We start from the raw sequence: 16819 nt of genomic DNA on the forward strand, positions 1-16819 counted from the left end.
TTGAGCCACTATAGTGATCACATTCCATTTCAACCCAGATCCTTATTAAAAATTGAGATATAATTCACATACCATAAAATTCACCTTCTAAGGTACAGTTCAGTGGTGTTTAGCATATGCACAGAGATATGCAGCCATCACCACTGTCTCATTACAGAACATTTTCATTACCTCCAAAAGAAACCTCCATACCCATTGGCAGTCACTCCCCACTTTTCCCCTTCTCCAGTCCCTGGCAGCCGCTAGTCTACCTTCTTATGGATTTACCTATTCTGGACATTTTATATAAACAGAATCATATGCTACATAGCCTTTTGGATCTGGCTTCCTTCACTAAGCATAATGTTTTCAAGATCATCAGTGTTGTAGTACTTACATTACTTCGTTTCTTTTTATGGCTGACTAATTTTCCATTGTATGGATATACCAGATTTAGTTTCTCTCTTCATCAGTTGAAGAACATATGGTTTGTTTCCATTTTTAGGCTCTCATGAGTCATGCTGCTATGAACATTCGTATCAGGTTTTTATGTGAACATATGCTTTTAATTCTCTTGTGTGTATATCTAAGAGTACAATTGTTAGGTCATATGGCAACTCCATGTAATTTTTTGAGGAACTGTCTAGCTCTTTTCCACAGTGACTATACCATTTTACATTCCCACCAACAATGTGTAAGGATTCCAGTTTTTCCACATCGTCACCAGCACATTATTATCCGACTTTTTGATTATGGCCATCAAAGTGGATGTGAAATATCTCATTGTGGTTTTGATTTAGGTTTCCCTAATGACTGTGGATGTTGAGTATCTTCTCGTGTGTTTATTGACCATTTGTATATGTTCTTTGGAGAAATATTTAGTCACATCCTTTGCCCAATTTTTGGTTGGTGTATCTGTCTTTTTATCGTTGAGTTGTAAGTTTTTTTTACATATTCTTTATTGTATCTGAGACCATTTTCTATATGCAACAAAATGCTTGGACTTTTTTCATCGTTATCAGAACATAGCAGTGGACAAAATACACCCAGCATTGCATTGCCTCCTGCTTTGGCACTTGCCTATTGTTTGGGTAGAGCATATTCCTCTCCAATTGGTGCTTGCTCTATAGTAATAATCAGACTTAAGTGCCCGGTAGCATCTTACAATTATAATGTTGTGCTGTTGTCAGAGCATTTTCACAGACACTATTTTATTTGTGTTTTCAATTATTATCTCTGTTTTGTGGATGAGGAAACTGACTCTAGGGTTCAATAAGTTACGTAAGGTCAGAAAGCTAATAGAATATAACTGACCCTTGCACTCATAAATTCTAATACTCTCCCATTGTTCTTTCCCTGGGCTGTCTCATCCTAGTCTGAACTCTTTCAGTGCTGATCCTTCTGATCTTTGGGCTCTTTTTCATTCACTCATTATGAAACAGCCTTCTCTGATATTTTCTTAGGCATTGACCTACCCTTTCCACCTTCAGTTCATCACTGATGATCCTTCAGTACTCTCAAATTGAAATAACTAAATTAGACACAATGGTAGATTCATTGGAGAGCATGTCTTCTCAGTGATTTTCTAAATCAGTACGTTTCCACTTTTTGTCTAGGTCAATCAGCTCAAAACCTCCATGCAGTCGGTTTTACAGGAGTGGAAGATTTATGATCAACTCTATGATGAAGTGAATATGATGACAATCCGATTCTGGTACTGCATGGAACACAGCAAGCCTGTGGTGTTATCATTGGAGGCCTTGAGATGCCAGGTGGAGAACCTTCAGGTAAATTAACCAGAGCTTGGCACGGTGCATTATTGGCAGGAAATTACAAATGGGAGGAAGCAGAGTAATGGGCATAACTGTGTTTGTGCCCTCCCACAGAGAAGCACAAAGCATGTTAAATAGCAGTTTCAAAAGAATAACTGGAAATTCCAAAATAAGTCACATGAGCCAAATCAGGAAAACATTGTAAAATGTTTGAATTTTGAAAATGTCGAATCTTTATTTTCCATGTCCATATTATTTCACAATTTAAGGTTTTGGTTTTTGCGTGGACTTTTTTTTTTTTTCAGTACACCTAAGTGCTAAGTACTTAATATTACTTAGTACTTAAAAGTTCAGCCTCAAATGAAGAATGCCTTCTCCATTGTTTTCTTCCCATTCCTAATAGTTTATCAGAGCTGTAAGATTTGAGTGTTATTGCTACATAGTAGCAAGTGTTGAGAAGCTGCTGCCTTCTTTAGAAGTCACCAGGCCATTCTGAAACTTAAATTTCTTGTATGTGTCTCTTAGTCTCTGCAAGATGAAGCTGAGAGCAATGAAGGGAATTGGGAGAAACTCCAGGAGGTTATTGGCAAACTCAAAGGTCTCTGCCCCTCTGTTGCTGAAATAATCGAAGAGAAATGCCAAAATACTCATAAAAGGTATGCTTTCAGATGTAATTTGAATGACGATATCTTCCTCTTAATGGCTGGTGAAGAATGAGGGGCATAGGCATTGCGGAGTCTTCTTCCTCCTCTGAGATGACTGAAACCTATTCTGGTCTCTTCTGCTTTGATGGATCTAGTCTATGTAAGATTCTATGTCATGAGGGCTATGACATCCCTCGTACACGTGTTTGGTATAATTGGTCTAGAAATGGCCTAATTACAACCCAGTGTACTCACTTACAGAGGGTATAGACCAAATGTCAAGTTTGATCTCGAAGTCAGAGGCAGAAACAGACAAAGGGGTGGGCCAGATGGGCAGCCTGCAGGGGATGTTCAAACATCACTGGAAACATTATGAGGTGGAAGAAAGGGAGTGTTAGAATATCTATTGGGGAGGGCCTTTGTGGGGTTGGAAGGAATTCTTTGATGAACTACTTATGGTGGGATATGAAAGCTCCCTTTAAGGAGTGTGGCCCTGGTTAATTGCAGGGCTTTTATTTTGATGAGTGGGATATAGAAGTTGGCCTCCAACCAATTGATTAGAAATAGGGATGAAGAGTTATGCTATCTTAAGTGTCCTTCCTGATTATTCCTTTGTGCAGTTTCAGCCTCTCTTGTAAATCAACTTTGAACACGTAATGAACAAGGGACACCAAATTATACGCCCTGCGGTGGTGCCCTTAGCTCTTGATCCAGTCTTTATTGGAAGAGGGGGAGGAGAGAGACTAAGAGGAACATGCAAATGCATCTGACTCCACATACAATATCAGGGCTACCCTCAAAACATATGGCAGGGCAGTCTGTTGCTAAAGGAACTCAGTTGTTACGCTGCACATACACATTCATTTGTTGGCACAAGAATATGTTGGAAGGCATGTTGAAAAACATGCATAGCAAAAAGACTGAAGAAAAGAATACCAAAATGCTGATAGTAGTTACCTCTAGATAAATGAGATGTCAAGCATATTTTAACTTCCTCATGGATTGGTAAGTAGGTTGAATAGATAGATAAGAAGAAAGAAATATCTGGAGGGATTTTGTTTGCTTTTTGACAGTGAATATATGTTGTATTTATAATTAGGGAAAATCTTATTTTAAAAGAGTTCTGATAAGATTTTTGAAATGCATAAAAGTAAAGCACCTTTTATTCTTTAATCAGCAGGGTTGAGGATATTGTGGAGCAAACATTCTCATGTATTTCATGTTAGAATGTAAATATAATGCTTTCAGAAAGCAGATTGACCGTTTATTCCCGTAACCTTACAAATATTTACATCTCTATATTCTTTGACTCTGTAATTCTCTCAGAAATCTAGTCTAAGACTGATATCTTGAAATACAGAAAAAAAGCCTTTTGAACAAAACTGTATCTGAGCATTATCATAATAGCAAAAATTACAAATATCTTAACTATCCATACTAAACAGGAATTAAACTAAGGAATTTAGCAATTAAACTACGGAAACAAAGGGGAAAAACCCGCAGACCATTTCTACAGCCATTTAAAATGAAGTTTACTTATTTTCTTTTATTAATAACTTGGGGAAAATATTTTTTAAAAGTTAAATGGGCCGGGCACAGTGACTCATGCCTGTAATCTCAGCACTTTGGGAGGCCGACGTGGGCAGATCACTTGAGTCCAGGAGTTCAAGACCAGCCTGGGTAACATGGTGAAACCCCATCTCTACAAAAAAAATACAAAAATTAGCCAGGCATGGTGGCATGCACCTGTAGTCCTAGCTACCTGTGGGGGCTGAGATGGGAGGATCGCTTAAGCCCAGGAGGTCAAGGCTACAGTGAGCTGAGACTGCACCACTGCACTCCAGCCTGGGCAACAGAGCAAGACCCTGTTTCAGAAAAAAAAAAAAAAAGTAGGAAAGAAAGGCAAGATACTATAGTCTGTATATGGAATAATAAAACAATTTCCTTTATTTCCACTTCTATGTAAGGAACATTTGTGTAAACAGAAAAGAATTTTTATTTGACGTAAATGCAATGTTAAAGCCTGTTTAAAGATAGCATATCTCTGTAAACTGGGAGCCTCTTCATGTGGAGACATTTTATCAGGCATACAGTTCAGTGTTTTCTCCATCTTTGCCAAAGAGACATTCATAGGCAAGGCACCATGGCTCACACCTGTAATCCCAACACTTTGGGAGGCTGAGGCAGGAGGATTGCTTGAGGTGGGAGGATTACTTGAGCTGCAGAGTTTGAGACCATCCTGGGCAACATATCAACACTCTGTCTGTACCAAAAAAAAAAAAAGTTTGAGCTCCCTTCATCACTCCCCTCCCTTAAAAATAGAGAGTGAAACATTCATAACATCATAGGTATTTGTTGCCAATCATAAATTTTGTAGTTTTTGTGCAATATTATAAAGTCAAGTAAATAGCCTAATCTGGATTTCTTTTTATATAATGGTTTTTATGATGGTGATGCCACTAATTTTAAAAACCATTTAACAGTGTCTTGTTAATGATCCATCTGCTAATAACTTACCAGTAGAGTGTGTGCATTGTACTTTTGCTACAAGGTAAAGGAGAGAATGAGGGTCATGTTATTTACATTGCACTGACAGGTGGACTCAGGTGAACCAAGCTGTTGCAGACCAGTTGCAGAAGGCCCAGAGTCTGCTCCAGCTCTGGAAGGCCTATAGCAATGCTCATGGCGAAGCTACCGCAAGGCTGAAGCAGCAGGAAGCAAAGTTTCAACAGCTCGCAAACATCAGCATGTCTGGAAACAACCTGGCAGAGATCCTGCCCCCAGCCCTGCAGGACATAAAGGTGGGAACAAAGTCCATTTGGAAAACCAAGGCCAAGTCAGCCCAACAGACGGGGCCAGTAAGGGACGGCCATGACCTGGGGACCAGACAGACCACAGGTACAGAGAAGTCAGTCAGGACAGATGCTGTGAGCCGGCCATGTAGGACACAGGCAAGGCTGGGAAGACCAGGTGGTAGCTCAGAGGTGACGTCCAGGCAGCAAATAGTTGGATAAGGGGTACCCGATATCACCTCGTTCCAAGTCTGCGCTTTCTCTCTAGTGTTAAATCTCTAAGGCAAAAGCTTCATATGAAGTCTGAAGTAAAAGCAATGTATTATATTGCATACACTGTTCAGATCTCACAGTTATTTGGATTTCTGAGTCAAGTAATTGAGTCATAGAAGTGACTGCTTAAAGCATGAAGATCAACTGAGTGTGACCCTGTAAGAATAATACATGTTGTATCTCTTGTTTAGTGAAAATCATGGACTTGGTGCCATGTTGCTAGGCCTTTACTGTGGGTATAGTAAATTTCAGACTATATTAAAAACTTGCATAATTTCCTCTATGGTGTTTTTTCTATTACTGTTAATGAACGCTCAGAAAGTTAATACTATTTAGTTCTGAACTGGGTGAACTGATGCATTTTCTATCTTCTGCTACTATAGGTCAAATCAAAAAGTGGCAGCCAATTTAATTAGGTGGGAATCCAACAGATATACTCTGTACGTCTGATTAACTTCTACCTGAGCTGATATTTAAAAATTTTTAAAAAAAACAAATTGTATATACACAGTATTTCCAGAATAGCCTTAAAATCAGCCTAATTAATAAAATTCTATAGTTTTTGCACATGAATCCATTTATATCAGAAAGTCTAAGGTAGGAGTCAGAGTTGCATTGATTCTTGAAACATGAAAGCAGATACCTAAATTGTTTGACAACTGAAATATAAAGCACATGAGTACCCAGGTTGTCTCCAGTTTCTATGTACTAGAAGCCTCAACTCTATTAGTCAGTGGTCACTTTTAGTTTTGAACTGACAAATTTCAGAAAAGTGCCAGTAATGTACATCATTTCAAGAAAGCCCAGCCTTTTCAGCTATTTAAAATAAATAATAATAACAGAAGGTCATGCCTACATTTTCAGGGCAAATATTCTTCTAGATTTTGGTGGAGCAGCAGCGGATAGGAAATTGTGGTTTGAAAGGAGGAAGAGGTGTTTGTGATCTCTTTTTCTTCTACAGGAGCTGCAGCATGATGTGCGGAAGACAAAAGAAGCCTTTCTCCAAAATTCCAGCGTCCTGGATCGACTCCCACAACCCACAGAGTCCAGCACCCACATGCTCCTCCCGGGTCCCCTGCACTCCCTCCAAAGGGCTGCTTATTTGGAAAAGATGCTGCTTGTGAAAGCAAATGAATTTGAGGTTCATCTTTTCTTTTCATTCAAGTTTTAGTCTTGGACATTTGCATTCCTTCCTCAATCCCTTGTATCCTTTAAAGCAATAGCGCTTTACGGGCTGCTCCCAAACATATACAGTTCTAGCTTCAATCACATGGGCAGATCTTAAGCAACCATTTCTTCATTATTGAAGATGTTAGTTCTAGAAGTCATATATGTATTATATTGCATACACTGTTCAGATCTCACAGTTATTTGGATTTCTGAGTCAAGTAATTGAGTCATAGAAGTGACTGCTTAAAGCATGAAGATTTGTCATATCTTCATATCTTCATTCACTTTTTTTTTTTTTTTTTTGAGACAGACTCTTGACCTGGCACCCAGGATAGAGTGCAGTGGCATAATCTTGGCTGACTGCAACCTCCGCCTCCTGGGTTCAAGTGATTCTCCTGCCTCAGCCTCCCAGTAGCTGGGACTACAGTCGCCCACCACCAGGCCTGGCTAATTTTTTCTTTTTTTTTTTTTGAGATGGAGTCTCGCTCTGTCACCCAGGCTGGAGTGCAGTGGTGCGATCTCGGCTCACTGCAAGCTCCACCTCCCGGGTTCACACCATTCTCCTGCCTCAGCCTCCCTAGTAGCTGGGACTGTAGGCACCCACCACCATGCCTGGCTGATTTTTCTGTATTTTTAGTAGAGATAGGGTTTCACCGTGTTAGCCAGGATGGTCTCCATCTCCTGACCTCGTGATCCGCCTATCTTGGCCTCCCAAAGTGCTGGGATTACAGGCATGAACCACCATGCCCGGCTGGCTAATTTTTGTATTTTTCGTAGAGATGGGGTTTCACCACATTGGCCAGGCTGGTCTTGAACTCCTGGCCTCAAGTGATCTACCCACCTTGGCCTCCCAAAGTGCTGGGATTATAGGCATGAGCCACTGCTCTCAGCCTTCATTCACTTTTTATAAAGCCTTTAGTGCATGAGCTGTCAACAAGCTTCACAGAAGGCCATGGAGCTCCAATATCACATCTCAATACCAGCAGGAAAACAAACAAACAAAAAACCACATTTCGCTAGTGGAACTGAGAGAACAGAGTGCTCACTGACTCTCCTCTATGTGGTCCCCTCAGGCAGGTGATCTGTCCATTTAGGAAGGCTCAAAGGCACAGAGTGAAAAATCAGGGGGCTTCTGAATATTTATCTATGATTCTTGAGATAATAGTGAACTTCTGGATGTGGAAAACAACTTGAATTTATTTTATTTTGTTGCATTTTATTTATTTATTTATTTATTTATTTATTTAGAGACAGGGAGACAGAGTCTTATTCTGTCACCCAGGCTGGAGTGCAGTGGCACAATTACAGCTTACTGCAGCCTCGACCACAGGCACGCACCACTATGCCCAGCTAATTTTTTATTTTTTGCAGAGATGGGGTCTGCCTATGTTGCTCAGACTGGTCTTGAACTCCTGAGCTCAAGTGATCTTCCCACCTCGGCCTCCCAAAGTGCTGGGATTACAGCCATGAGCCACCGTGCCTGGCCAAACACATCTTGAATTCTTAGCACCTCCCAAGCCTGTATTTACTTCTGTTTTGCATGTGTATGAAAATAGTTTCTAATGAAAATTTCTCTTGTTCTAGTTTGTTCTCTCACAGTTTAAGGATTTTGGAGACCGGCTGGAATCTTTAAAAGGTCTTATTACGCATGAAGAAGAGAATTTGGATAGACTTCACCAACAAGAAAAAGAAAATCCTGACTCATTCCTGGTATTGCCAATATTTGTCTTTTCTAAGGACTTAGACTCGCCATAGGGTTAAAAAAAATAAGCTGATTACTGTGAACTTACAGAATGTTTGCATCCTCACTCTTTTTTTTTTTTTTTTTTTTTTTTTTTTGAGACAGAGTCTCACCCTGTCGCCAAGGCTGGAGTACAGTGGCGCGATCTCGGCTCACTGCAAGCTCTGCCTCCCGGGTTCAAGTGATTCTCCTGCCTCAGCCTCCCGAGTAGCTGGGACTGTAGACGTGTGCCACCATGTCCGGCTAATTTTTTTATTTTTTAGTAGAGGTGAAGTTTTACCATGTTGGCCAGGCTGGTCTTGAACTCCTGACGTCAGGTGATCTGCCTGCCTTTGCCTCCCAAAGTGCTGGGATTACAGGCCTGAGCCACTGCGCCCGGCCTAACTCACCCTTAAGCACAGTCATTTTTATGCCATTCATTACTGTCCTATTTTCCCTCAGACCTAGAAAAAGTAGGACGACATAGGGATCTCTTTTAGTAATATGTCAGAGTAATTTGTAGTAGATGTTTTTTCATAATTACTATCAGTGAACCACAATAATCTAGAAGTTGGCTGTTGTGATTAATTGAATTTTTCTGGTTAGTTTAATATAAAAAATAAAAGTCTATTAAAATTGTGCATTTTTCTTTTCTTTACCTTAGTAAGTTTAGTTTAGTAAATATAAATGACTGAAAGAATTAAATCTGGTCTTGTAACTCCCCTAGGAATCAATATTCATAACTTAGATCAGTCAGCAAATTATGGTGCACTGTCCATCACTGATTTTTAATAAAATTTTGTTAGAACACAGCCATGCCCTTTCATTTACATATTGTCTATTATAGTTTTCATGCTACAAGGGCAGAGTTGACTAGTTGCTACAGAGACTATATGGCCCACAAATGTCTAAAATATTTATGATCTGGCCTTTTACAGAAAAAGTTTGCTTTTCCTGACCTAGAATATTACAGCAGAGTTCTGTAGTGATAACTTCAGTATTGTTAAGGGTGTTTGCATGACATATTGTCAGCCTAGAAGTTGTTGCTGGAATATCTTTTTAAAAATGAAATTTTGATAAGTTTGCTTTCTTATGATGTCATGTTCTATCAAAATATGGGTGTTTAAGTCCCTTGCTCTGCTAGAGTTATTTTAAGAATCAAATTTTCATCACTCTGTGCTTGACCTGTTTGTGGAAGATCAGGTTATTGGCAGACTAAATGGGACTTAAAAGTCCAGAATTGGTCCTTTTTTAAAAAGCCTGTTAGGCCGGGCGCAGTGGCTCATGCCTGTAATCCCAGCACTTTGGGAGTCCGAGGCAGGTGGATCATCTAAGGTCAGAGTTTTAGACCAGCCTGGCCAACACGGTGAAACCCCATCTCTATTAAAAATACAAAAATTAGCCAGGTGTGGTGCCAGGCACCTGTAATTCCACCTACTCAGGAGGCTGAAGCAGGAGAATCGCTTGAACCCAGGAGGTGAAGGTTGCAGTGAGCCAAGATCATGCTACTGCACTGCAGCCTGGGCAACAGAATGAGACTCCATTCCAAAAAATAAAAAATAAAAAAGCCTATTTTCTGTATTCTTCAGTGACAAAATCTGAGATCACTTTCTATTTCCTGGGCTGTTTGGGTGCTGGCCGTGTGTGCAGGTTGGTATTCTAGAAGGCATAGCATTGAAAGAGCTGAATTTAGGTCTCACTCTGACATTAGCTAGCTGTTTGATTGTGGGCAAGTCATTTGCCTGTTCAGGCCCCAGTTTCCCTTCATCTTTGAGATAAGGAGAGTTGTTTGTCATCTAGATATCTTATTGGCATCCAAAAACCTATACTTTAATTTTTAAAACTAGAATCATGTGCTGGCACTGACAGCCCAGTCACCTGATATTGAACATTTGAATGAAGTGAGCCTCAAGCTCCCACTTAGTGACGTAGCTGTGAAGACGTTACAAAATGTGAACCGGCAGTGGATTCGGGCCACGGCCACGGCACTGGAGCGCTGCAGGTTAGAACATCCCTTTTCTGTCGTTGTTTCAATTAAAGTAAAATTAACGGCTTCAGCTCAGCAATGGCATTGTTAATATGGGTGTGTTTTGTTTGTTTTAAACCTTTCTAGTGAGCTTCAGGGAATTGGATTGAATGAAAAGTTTCTTTATTGCTGTGAAAAGTGGATCCAACTTTTGGAGAAGATAGAAGAAGCACTCAAAGTGGATGTGGCTAACAGCCTTCCTGAGCTCCTGGAGCAGCAGAAAACCTATGAGGTAAACCTGTGTTCTCTGCCACCCTTGAACCGCTCACCTGGGGCAGGAGTCAGGAAGAGATAGCTTTAAATAAAACACAGGGAGCGTACCTATCAGTCTCTAAATACAGAATGTATACCTTTAAGCAAATTCAGTTGTCAATTGGTCATTTGTAAAATTCTCGTACATTTCATAAATTTCAACATTTACTGCTCTATTTTATTAGGGACAGGACTCCTAGATTTTCTGCAGTACATGGAAGCTTCTAGTACAACTTTGCTTCCACAAAATGCAAATATTATACCATTCTATTAAGAATGGTATAATAAAATACTTCAACTCATCTTTGTATTTTCACTCAGTAATTCTCCATAGTATTAAAGCACCTGGTATAATTATAACTGTAGCATTAATAATTTCACAGGACTTTCCTCAGTGCTTATGCTGACATATATTTGAAAATAATCCTGGTGGTTATAGGCAGATCCTGCTTCTTTTTTTTTTTTTTTGGAGGCAGAGTCATCCTCTGTCACCCAGGCTGGAGTGCAGTGGCGCATTCTCAGCTCACTGAAACTTCCATCCCCCAGGCTCAAGCAATTCTCGTGACTCAGCCTTCCATGTAACTGGGACTACAGGCATGTGCCACTGCATCTGGCTAATTTTTGTATTTTTAGTAGAGATAGGGTTGACCATGTTGACCAGGCTGGTCTCAAACTTCTGACCTCAAGTGATTCGCCTGCCTTGGCCTCCCAGAGTGCTGGGATTACAAAGGACACATTTCAAAAGTGTGCAGAATTAGTTCACTGCAACTTTTTAATGTTAACTGATTGAAGTCTACATTGCTACATGAAGATCATCCAATTAAAATGAAATTTCCCCTGCCAAAAAGCTGAGTGGCCTTGAATAAGTTACTCAACCTTTTTATACCTTAGTTTCCTCCTCTTCAGATGGATGTAATAATAGTACTTCAGTCCTAAGTCTGAGAAATAAATGAGATAATGCATGTTTTACAGAGTGCCTACCAAATCGTAAATGCCTAACAAATGGGTATTAGATGTAATTATTATTAAACCTGTTTGCTTTTAAGAATATATTCATAGGTGATGTTGATATGATAGCTGAACATTTTTTTGCAGTAGATTCAAATAATATGAAAATTATTCATCATATCCTTTGTGAACTTAGATTTTAATAGGGAATGTAGGTTCCCAGATTCATAAAATGAATTTTACTAGCTGATATTTTCTGTTTGGACTCATATGCAGATGTTAGAAGCTGAAGTTTCTATAAACCAGACAATTGCTGATTCCTATGTCACCCAATCTTTACAACTCCTGGACACAACAGAAATAGAGAACAGGTGAGCTGTCTGGGGCTCCTGAAGGTTGTGGGTGGATGAAAGGTAATGCATTCAGTTGGGGCAGGCTTTCTGCCATGTGAACCTTGACCATGTTGGTGCCCTGTGGCCATGTTCATTGACAGATCACCATGGGACCAGGCTTCTAACTATGTAGTGGGACTAGATCTTGCTGGGTGACCATAAAAACATCAGTGACAGACACCTTTTCCCTATGGTAGATGGATGGGGTTAGCAGCCCAGAAGCTTTGGAAAATGCTCACTTCTCAAGTATCATTAACTAAGTTTGTGCCCCCAAATGATTCTTCTGTACTGTTTCCCTCTCTACCATCATCCTCATGATGTTTTGCTACTTAAAAAATAATTTCTAAAAAATTATTCCTAGTGTTCCCAGTAAGTAGCTAAATCCTGTAAGTATGAAGAAGGGCTTTCTCTCCATGCTACATATGTGGGCTTAGGGTCACTGGGCAGTGCCAGTCAGGCTGAACAGAGCCCCTTTGGCCAGTCTGCTAATGCTGAGTGAGTCTGCTCATGCAGCTGGTACACATGGCAGACAGCCTGGACGTGGCCTGGCCACTTATATACTTCTCTAAATGTCCTAATGGGTATGATTTTTCTTCCACATCACCACCCATACACCTCTGAATCTTCTTTCAGCATAACTAAGAAATGTAAAGCCCTTTTCTCCCTAGCTCTGAAGCAGTAAATTCAAGCCAGTTCCAGGATGATAAACTAATTTCTATTTGATCTGTACAGAAAAACATGACTTTCCCATAATAACTAAGAGGCCTTATTTCTTATGTGAAGGATATTATTTATCCAGAAAAGAACTGTTGGCCGGGCGCGATGGCTCACGCCTGTAATCCCAGCACTTTGGGAGGCCGAGGCGGGCGGATCACGAGGTCAGAAGATAGAGACCATCCTGGCTAACACGGTGAAACCCCGTCTCTACTAAAAATACAAAAAAATTAGCCGGGCGTGGTGGCAGGCGCCTGTCGTCCCAGCTACTCTGGAGGCTGAGGCAGGAGAATGGCGTGAACCCGGGAGGCGGAGCTTGCAGTGAGCCGAGATCGCGCCACTGCACTCCAGCCTGGGTGACAGAGCGAGACTCTGTCTCAAAAAAAAAAAAACAAAAAAAAAAAAACTGTTGAGTAGCTGCAATAAGGCATGCTCTTTATTGCTAAAATTATGTAAAGTACACTTAAGTAATCCATAGTGTTACAAAGTACCTGCCTGTTCATCTGTTTCCCATTGATCCAGTTGCTAGTTTTCCTTTCTGCATTTGGCATAATGTATATTAAAACAACTTCAGTTTGTTTAAGGGAGTGGTTATGCATGCTGGCAAAATACCAGGTTACGGTGCAGATGCCTTCTACTAACCTCAGTCTGCATGGTGCCCTTCCCAAAGCTTTAATCATGTTTAAATGGAATACTACTCAGATTTTTAGAAGTTGGGATTTTTTTTCATGTAAATTATACTTATAAAAACTGAATCTGAGCTGCTATTACCCACCGATAGTTATTTTTTCTACATGTTGATGTCTGGATTCTATAACCATTTGTTTCTCCCCAGACCAGAATTTATTTCAGAATTCTCAAAGCTGACGGATCGGTGGCAGAATGCCATCCAGGGTGTACGGCAGAGGAAGGGTGACATTGATGGGCTGGTGAGGCAGTGGCAGGATTTCACTACTTCTGTGGAGAACTTGTTTCGCTTCCTCAATGACACCAGCCACCTGCTATCTGCAGTAAAGGGCCAGGAGCGCTTCAGCCTCTACCAAACCAGAAGTCTGATCCATGAGCTGAAGGTAGTGTATGCATCGTAGCATTGTGAGAATCACAGCGTGGTCATTATTTGCAAGGTGTTCATTCACCTTTGGTTTAATGTTTTTGATGATAATGTGATCCAAGTGTGCTCTCTGCAATGTGAGGCCAGCAAGGTGCAGTCACCACACCCCACAGCCCGGTCCCTAGCATTGTGAGGTTGGAAACCCAATATTACCCATTCATCCAGAAATACTGAGGTTCTCTTGGGCCATGAGAGGAGGCATGGAGTGGAGATGGGTGAATAAAGTGGGGGATTTCAGGGCGACAGACTCAAACCACCCAGATTCTTAAGCCACTGACTAATGTATAATTGACCATTAGTGTAGTAATATACAGTGATAGTTTTGTTTACTCTTGAAGGGCAAATTCAGTGGGTACAAAAAAAAAAATAGAATGAATAAGACCTAACTATTTGATAGCGCACAGTAGGGTGACTATAGTCAATAATAATTTAATTGTGTATTTTTAAATAACTTAAAGAATGTAATTGGATTATTTGTAACTCAAAGGATAAATGTTTGAGGGGATGGAAACCCCATTCTCCATGATGTGCTTATTTGACATTGCATGCCTATATTTAAAAACCTCATGCACTCACAAAAAATTTTAAAAACTAATTGTAAAAAATAAAAATAAAGGGGCAAATTCATTTAGGCAACAAAGCTTTCCAAAAGAAACTTGCTTGATGAGCACAGGCTTAACGTAGGTGGTTGGGATGTCCCATGGAACTGTAGAGCTACTCTCCACCTTAGAGAAGCCTCTCAACAAACACCATCCTCCTGAGATCCTGTACAGCCCTCACTTGTTATTAATATGCAATCATCGCATATTAATTGAGTGTCTTCTCTGTGCCAATCACTGTCCTAAGTGCTGGGTGTATTCTGTGGACGGAGAGAAGACCTTCGCTCTCGTAAGGGCAGACAAAGTAGTAAGTAAACCAGAATAATTAATCAGATAAATTAATAAATAGTAAAATGTCGGATTGTAATAAGACTTAACGTAGATCATTAAAACGGGGCCAGTAGAGATGGAGATGTGTGGCTCCTTTAGATTAGGTTGTCTCTGGCCGTGTTACAATTAACCTGGGGCTGAATGATGAGAAGGAGCCAGCCATACAAGATCTGAGGAAAGAGCCTTTCAGACCGAAGGAGAGGCTTACTCCAAGTCCCCAAGATGAGAACAAGCTCAGCACAGCAGAGGAACGGCAAAAAGGCCAGTGTGACTGGCGCAGAGCTGGCAAGGCAGCAGTGGCAGGAGGTGAACTGGAAAGCCAGGTAGGGAGGACTGTTTTGCAGGCTGGGTGTGGCAGCTGGATTACCTGGTCTGGCTGGAACCAGGGAGCCTTTGAAGCATTTCAGCTGAGGGAGAGGGCAGCATGACACTGTTTGTTTGTTTCTTTTTCTTTTTCTTTTTTTTTTTTTTTTTTTTTTTGAGATAGAGTCTCGCTCTGTCGCCCAGGCTGGAGTGCAGTGGTGCAATCTTGGCTCACTGCGACCTCCGCCTCCCAGGTTGAAGCGATTCTCGTGTCTCAGCCTCCCGAGTAGCTGGGATTACAGGTGCCTGCCACCACGCCCAGCTCATTTTTGTATTTTTAGTAGAGAAAAGGTTTCACCCTGTTGGCCAGGCTGGTCTCGAACTCCTGACCTCAGGTGATCCACCCATCTTGGCCTCCCAAAGTGCTGGGATTACAGGTGTGAGCCACCGTGCCCAGCCCCGTATTTTTTAAAGATCACTCTGGCTGTTCCTGGTTGTAGGGGAGCTAAAGAAAAAAAAGTAGGAATCCTAACATCTCACCTATCACTGCATAATGACACTCATCATTCTGTCTTGTCATTCTTGGGGTTGACAGGGGTTGGTGGTTTCTGCTTGGGGTCTCTCAGGCAGTTGCAGTCACATGGTGGCTGGGGCTGGCGTCATCTGAAGCTCACTCACATGACCGATGCTTAGGCTGGAACAACTGGAGCAGCAAGGAGCTAGGACAGTGGAGCTCCTCTCCTTGGGCATCATTCTCTGTGGTCTTGCCATGTGAGGGCTTCTGGTGCCCAGACTCCTTATATGGTACCCCAGTGGCTTCAAAGATTCTTATCCCCAGAACAAGCTGTATTGCCTTATAAACCCAGCCTCAGAAGTCACATCTATCACTTCTGCCACACTCTAATAATGAAGGCCATCATATGTGCCCACATGAGTTTGAGAGGAGGGGACACAGGTGCCACAGTTTGATGAGGATTGGCTGCAATCCCAACACACTGGGAGGCTGAGGTGGGAGGATCCCTTGAGCCCGGTTTGAGACCAGCCTGGACAACATAGTGAGACCCCGGTCTCTACAAAAAAATTTAAAAATTAGCCAGGCGTAGTGGCGCATACCTGTACTCCCAGCTGCTCAGGAGGCTGAGGCGGGAGGATCACACTTGAGCCCGGGAGGTTGAGGCTGCGATGAGCCATGGTCGCACCACTGCACTCTAGCCTGAGTAACAGAGCAAGACCTGTCTTAAAAAAAAAAAAAAAAAAAGAGGTTATCTTTGGAATTTCAGTGGTCCTTGGAGGCTGGAGGCAGTCATCTTGAAAGCGTCTGTTCGGGTGTGGTTACATCTGGGTCTTCTTTTCTGCAATAAGATAATGAGGTAACAGGGAGGGAAAGAGAAAACAATCATTCTCCTTGGTGGGTCCGGGTCTTAGGCAGATAAAGGACTTCAGCTTCTTTAGGAGAGACAATGCGGGAGGGCAGAGAGACCCTGAGACTTCTTCAGTTCAGCGTGTCAAAACACTGTATTTTGGAGTGTCGGTTTGTGAATCTGGTAAAGGAAAAGCTGGATGAAGGATGACTCTGTATTGAAGCTTAAGCATCTTGGTGAATAGTGTGCTGTTGACCAAGTTAGGGAAGACTAAGGGAGGAGCAGGTCTTCTACCAGTGGCTCATTTGCGCAGCACAATACGTTGGAGAGACGCGCGTGGAGTGCCTGTGGTCCAGTTGCTGTTTCTTTTATTTGTGTGCTGCTCCTGAGGGTGCATTTGGCTTTCCTTCTTTGGGTGTGGGTGATCTTCAGG

At 41.5% G+C, this 16819-nt stretch overlaps 1 protein-coding gene across 14 annotated transcripts in view; it reads left to right on the forward strand.

Annotated features, from left to right (window-relative positions):
* SYNE2 (spectrin repeat containing nuclear envelope protein 2) overlaps nt 1-16819 on the forward strand; it is a 376210-nt gene that overhangs the window by 306690 nt on the left and 52701 nt on the right. For all 14 annotated transcript variants that reach the window (XM_065548888.1, XM_065548887.1, XM_005561459.4 and 11 more), the window contains 9 exons: nt 1596-1766; nt 2277-2407; nt 4992-5196; nt 6422-6601; nt 8215-8340; nt 10198-10352; nt 10464-10608; nt 11853-11947; nt 13518-13752. In XM_065548888.1, the coding sequence (XP_065404960.1) occupies nt 1596-1766; nt 2277-2407; nt 4992-5196; nt 6422-6601; nt 8215-8340; nt 10198-10352; nt 10464-10608; nt 11853-11947; nt 13518-13752 (1443 nt within the window). The remainder of the gene's footprint in view (nt 1-1595; nt 1767-2276; nt 2408-4991; nt 5197-6421; nt 6602-8214; nt 8341-10197; nt 10353-10463; nt 10609-11852; nt 11948-13517; nt 13753-16819) is intronic.

The sequence above is a fragment of the Macaca fascicularis genome, chromosome 7 (assembly GCF_037993035.2).
Source record: "Macaca fascicularis isolate 582-1 chromosome 7, T2T-MFA8v1.1".
NCBI classification, from domain to species: domain Eukaryota; kingdom Metazoa; phylum Chordata; class Mammalia; order Primates; family Cercopithecidae; genus Macaca; species Macaca fascicularis.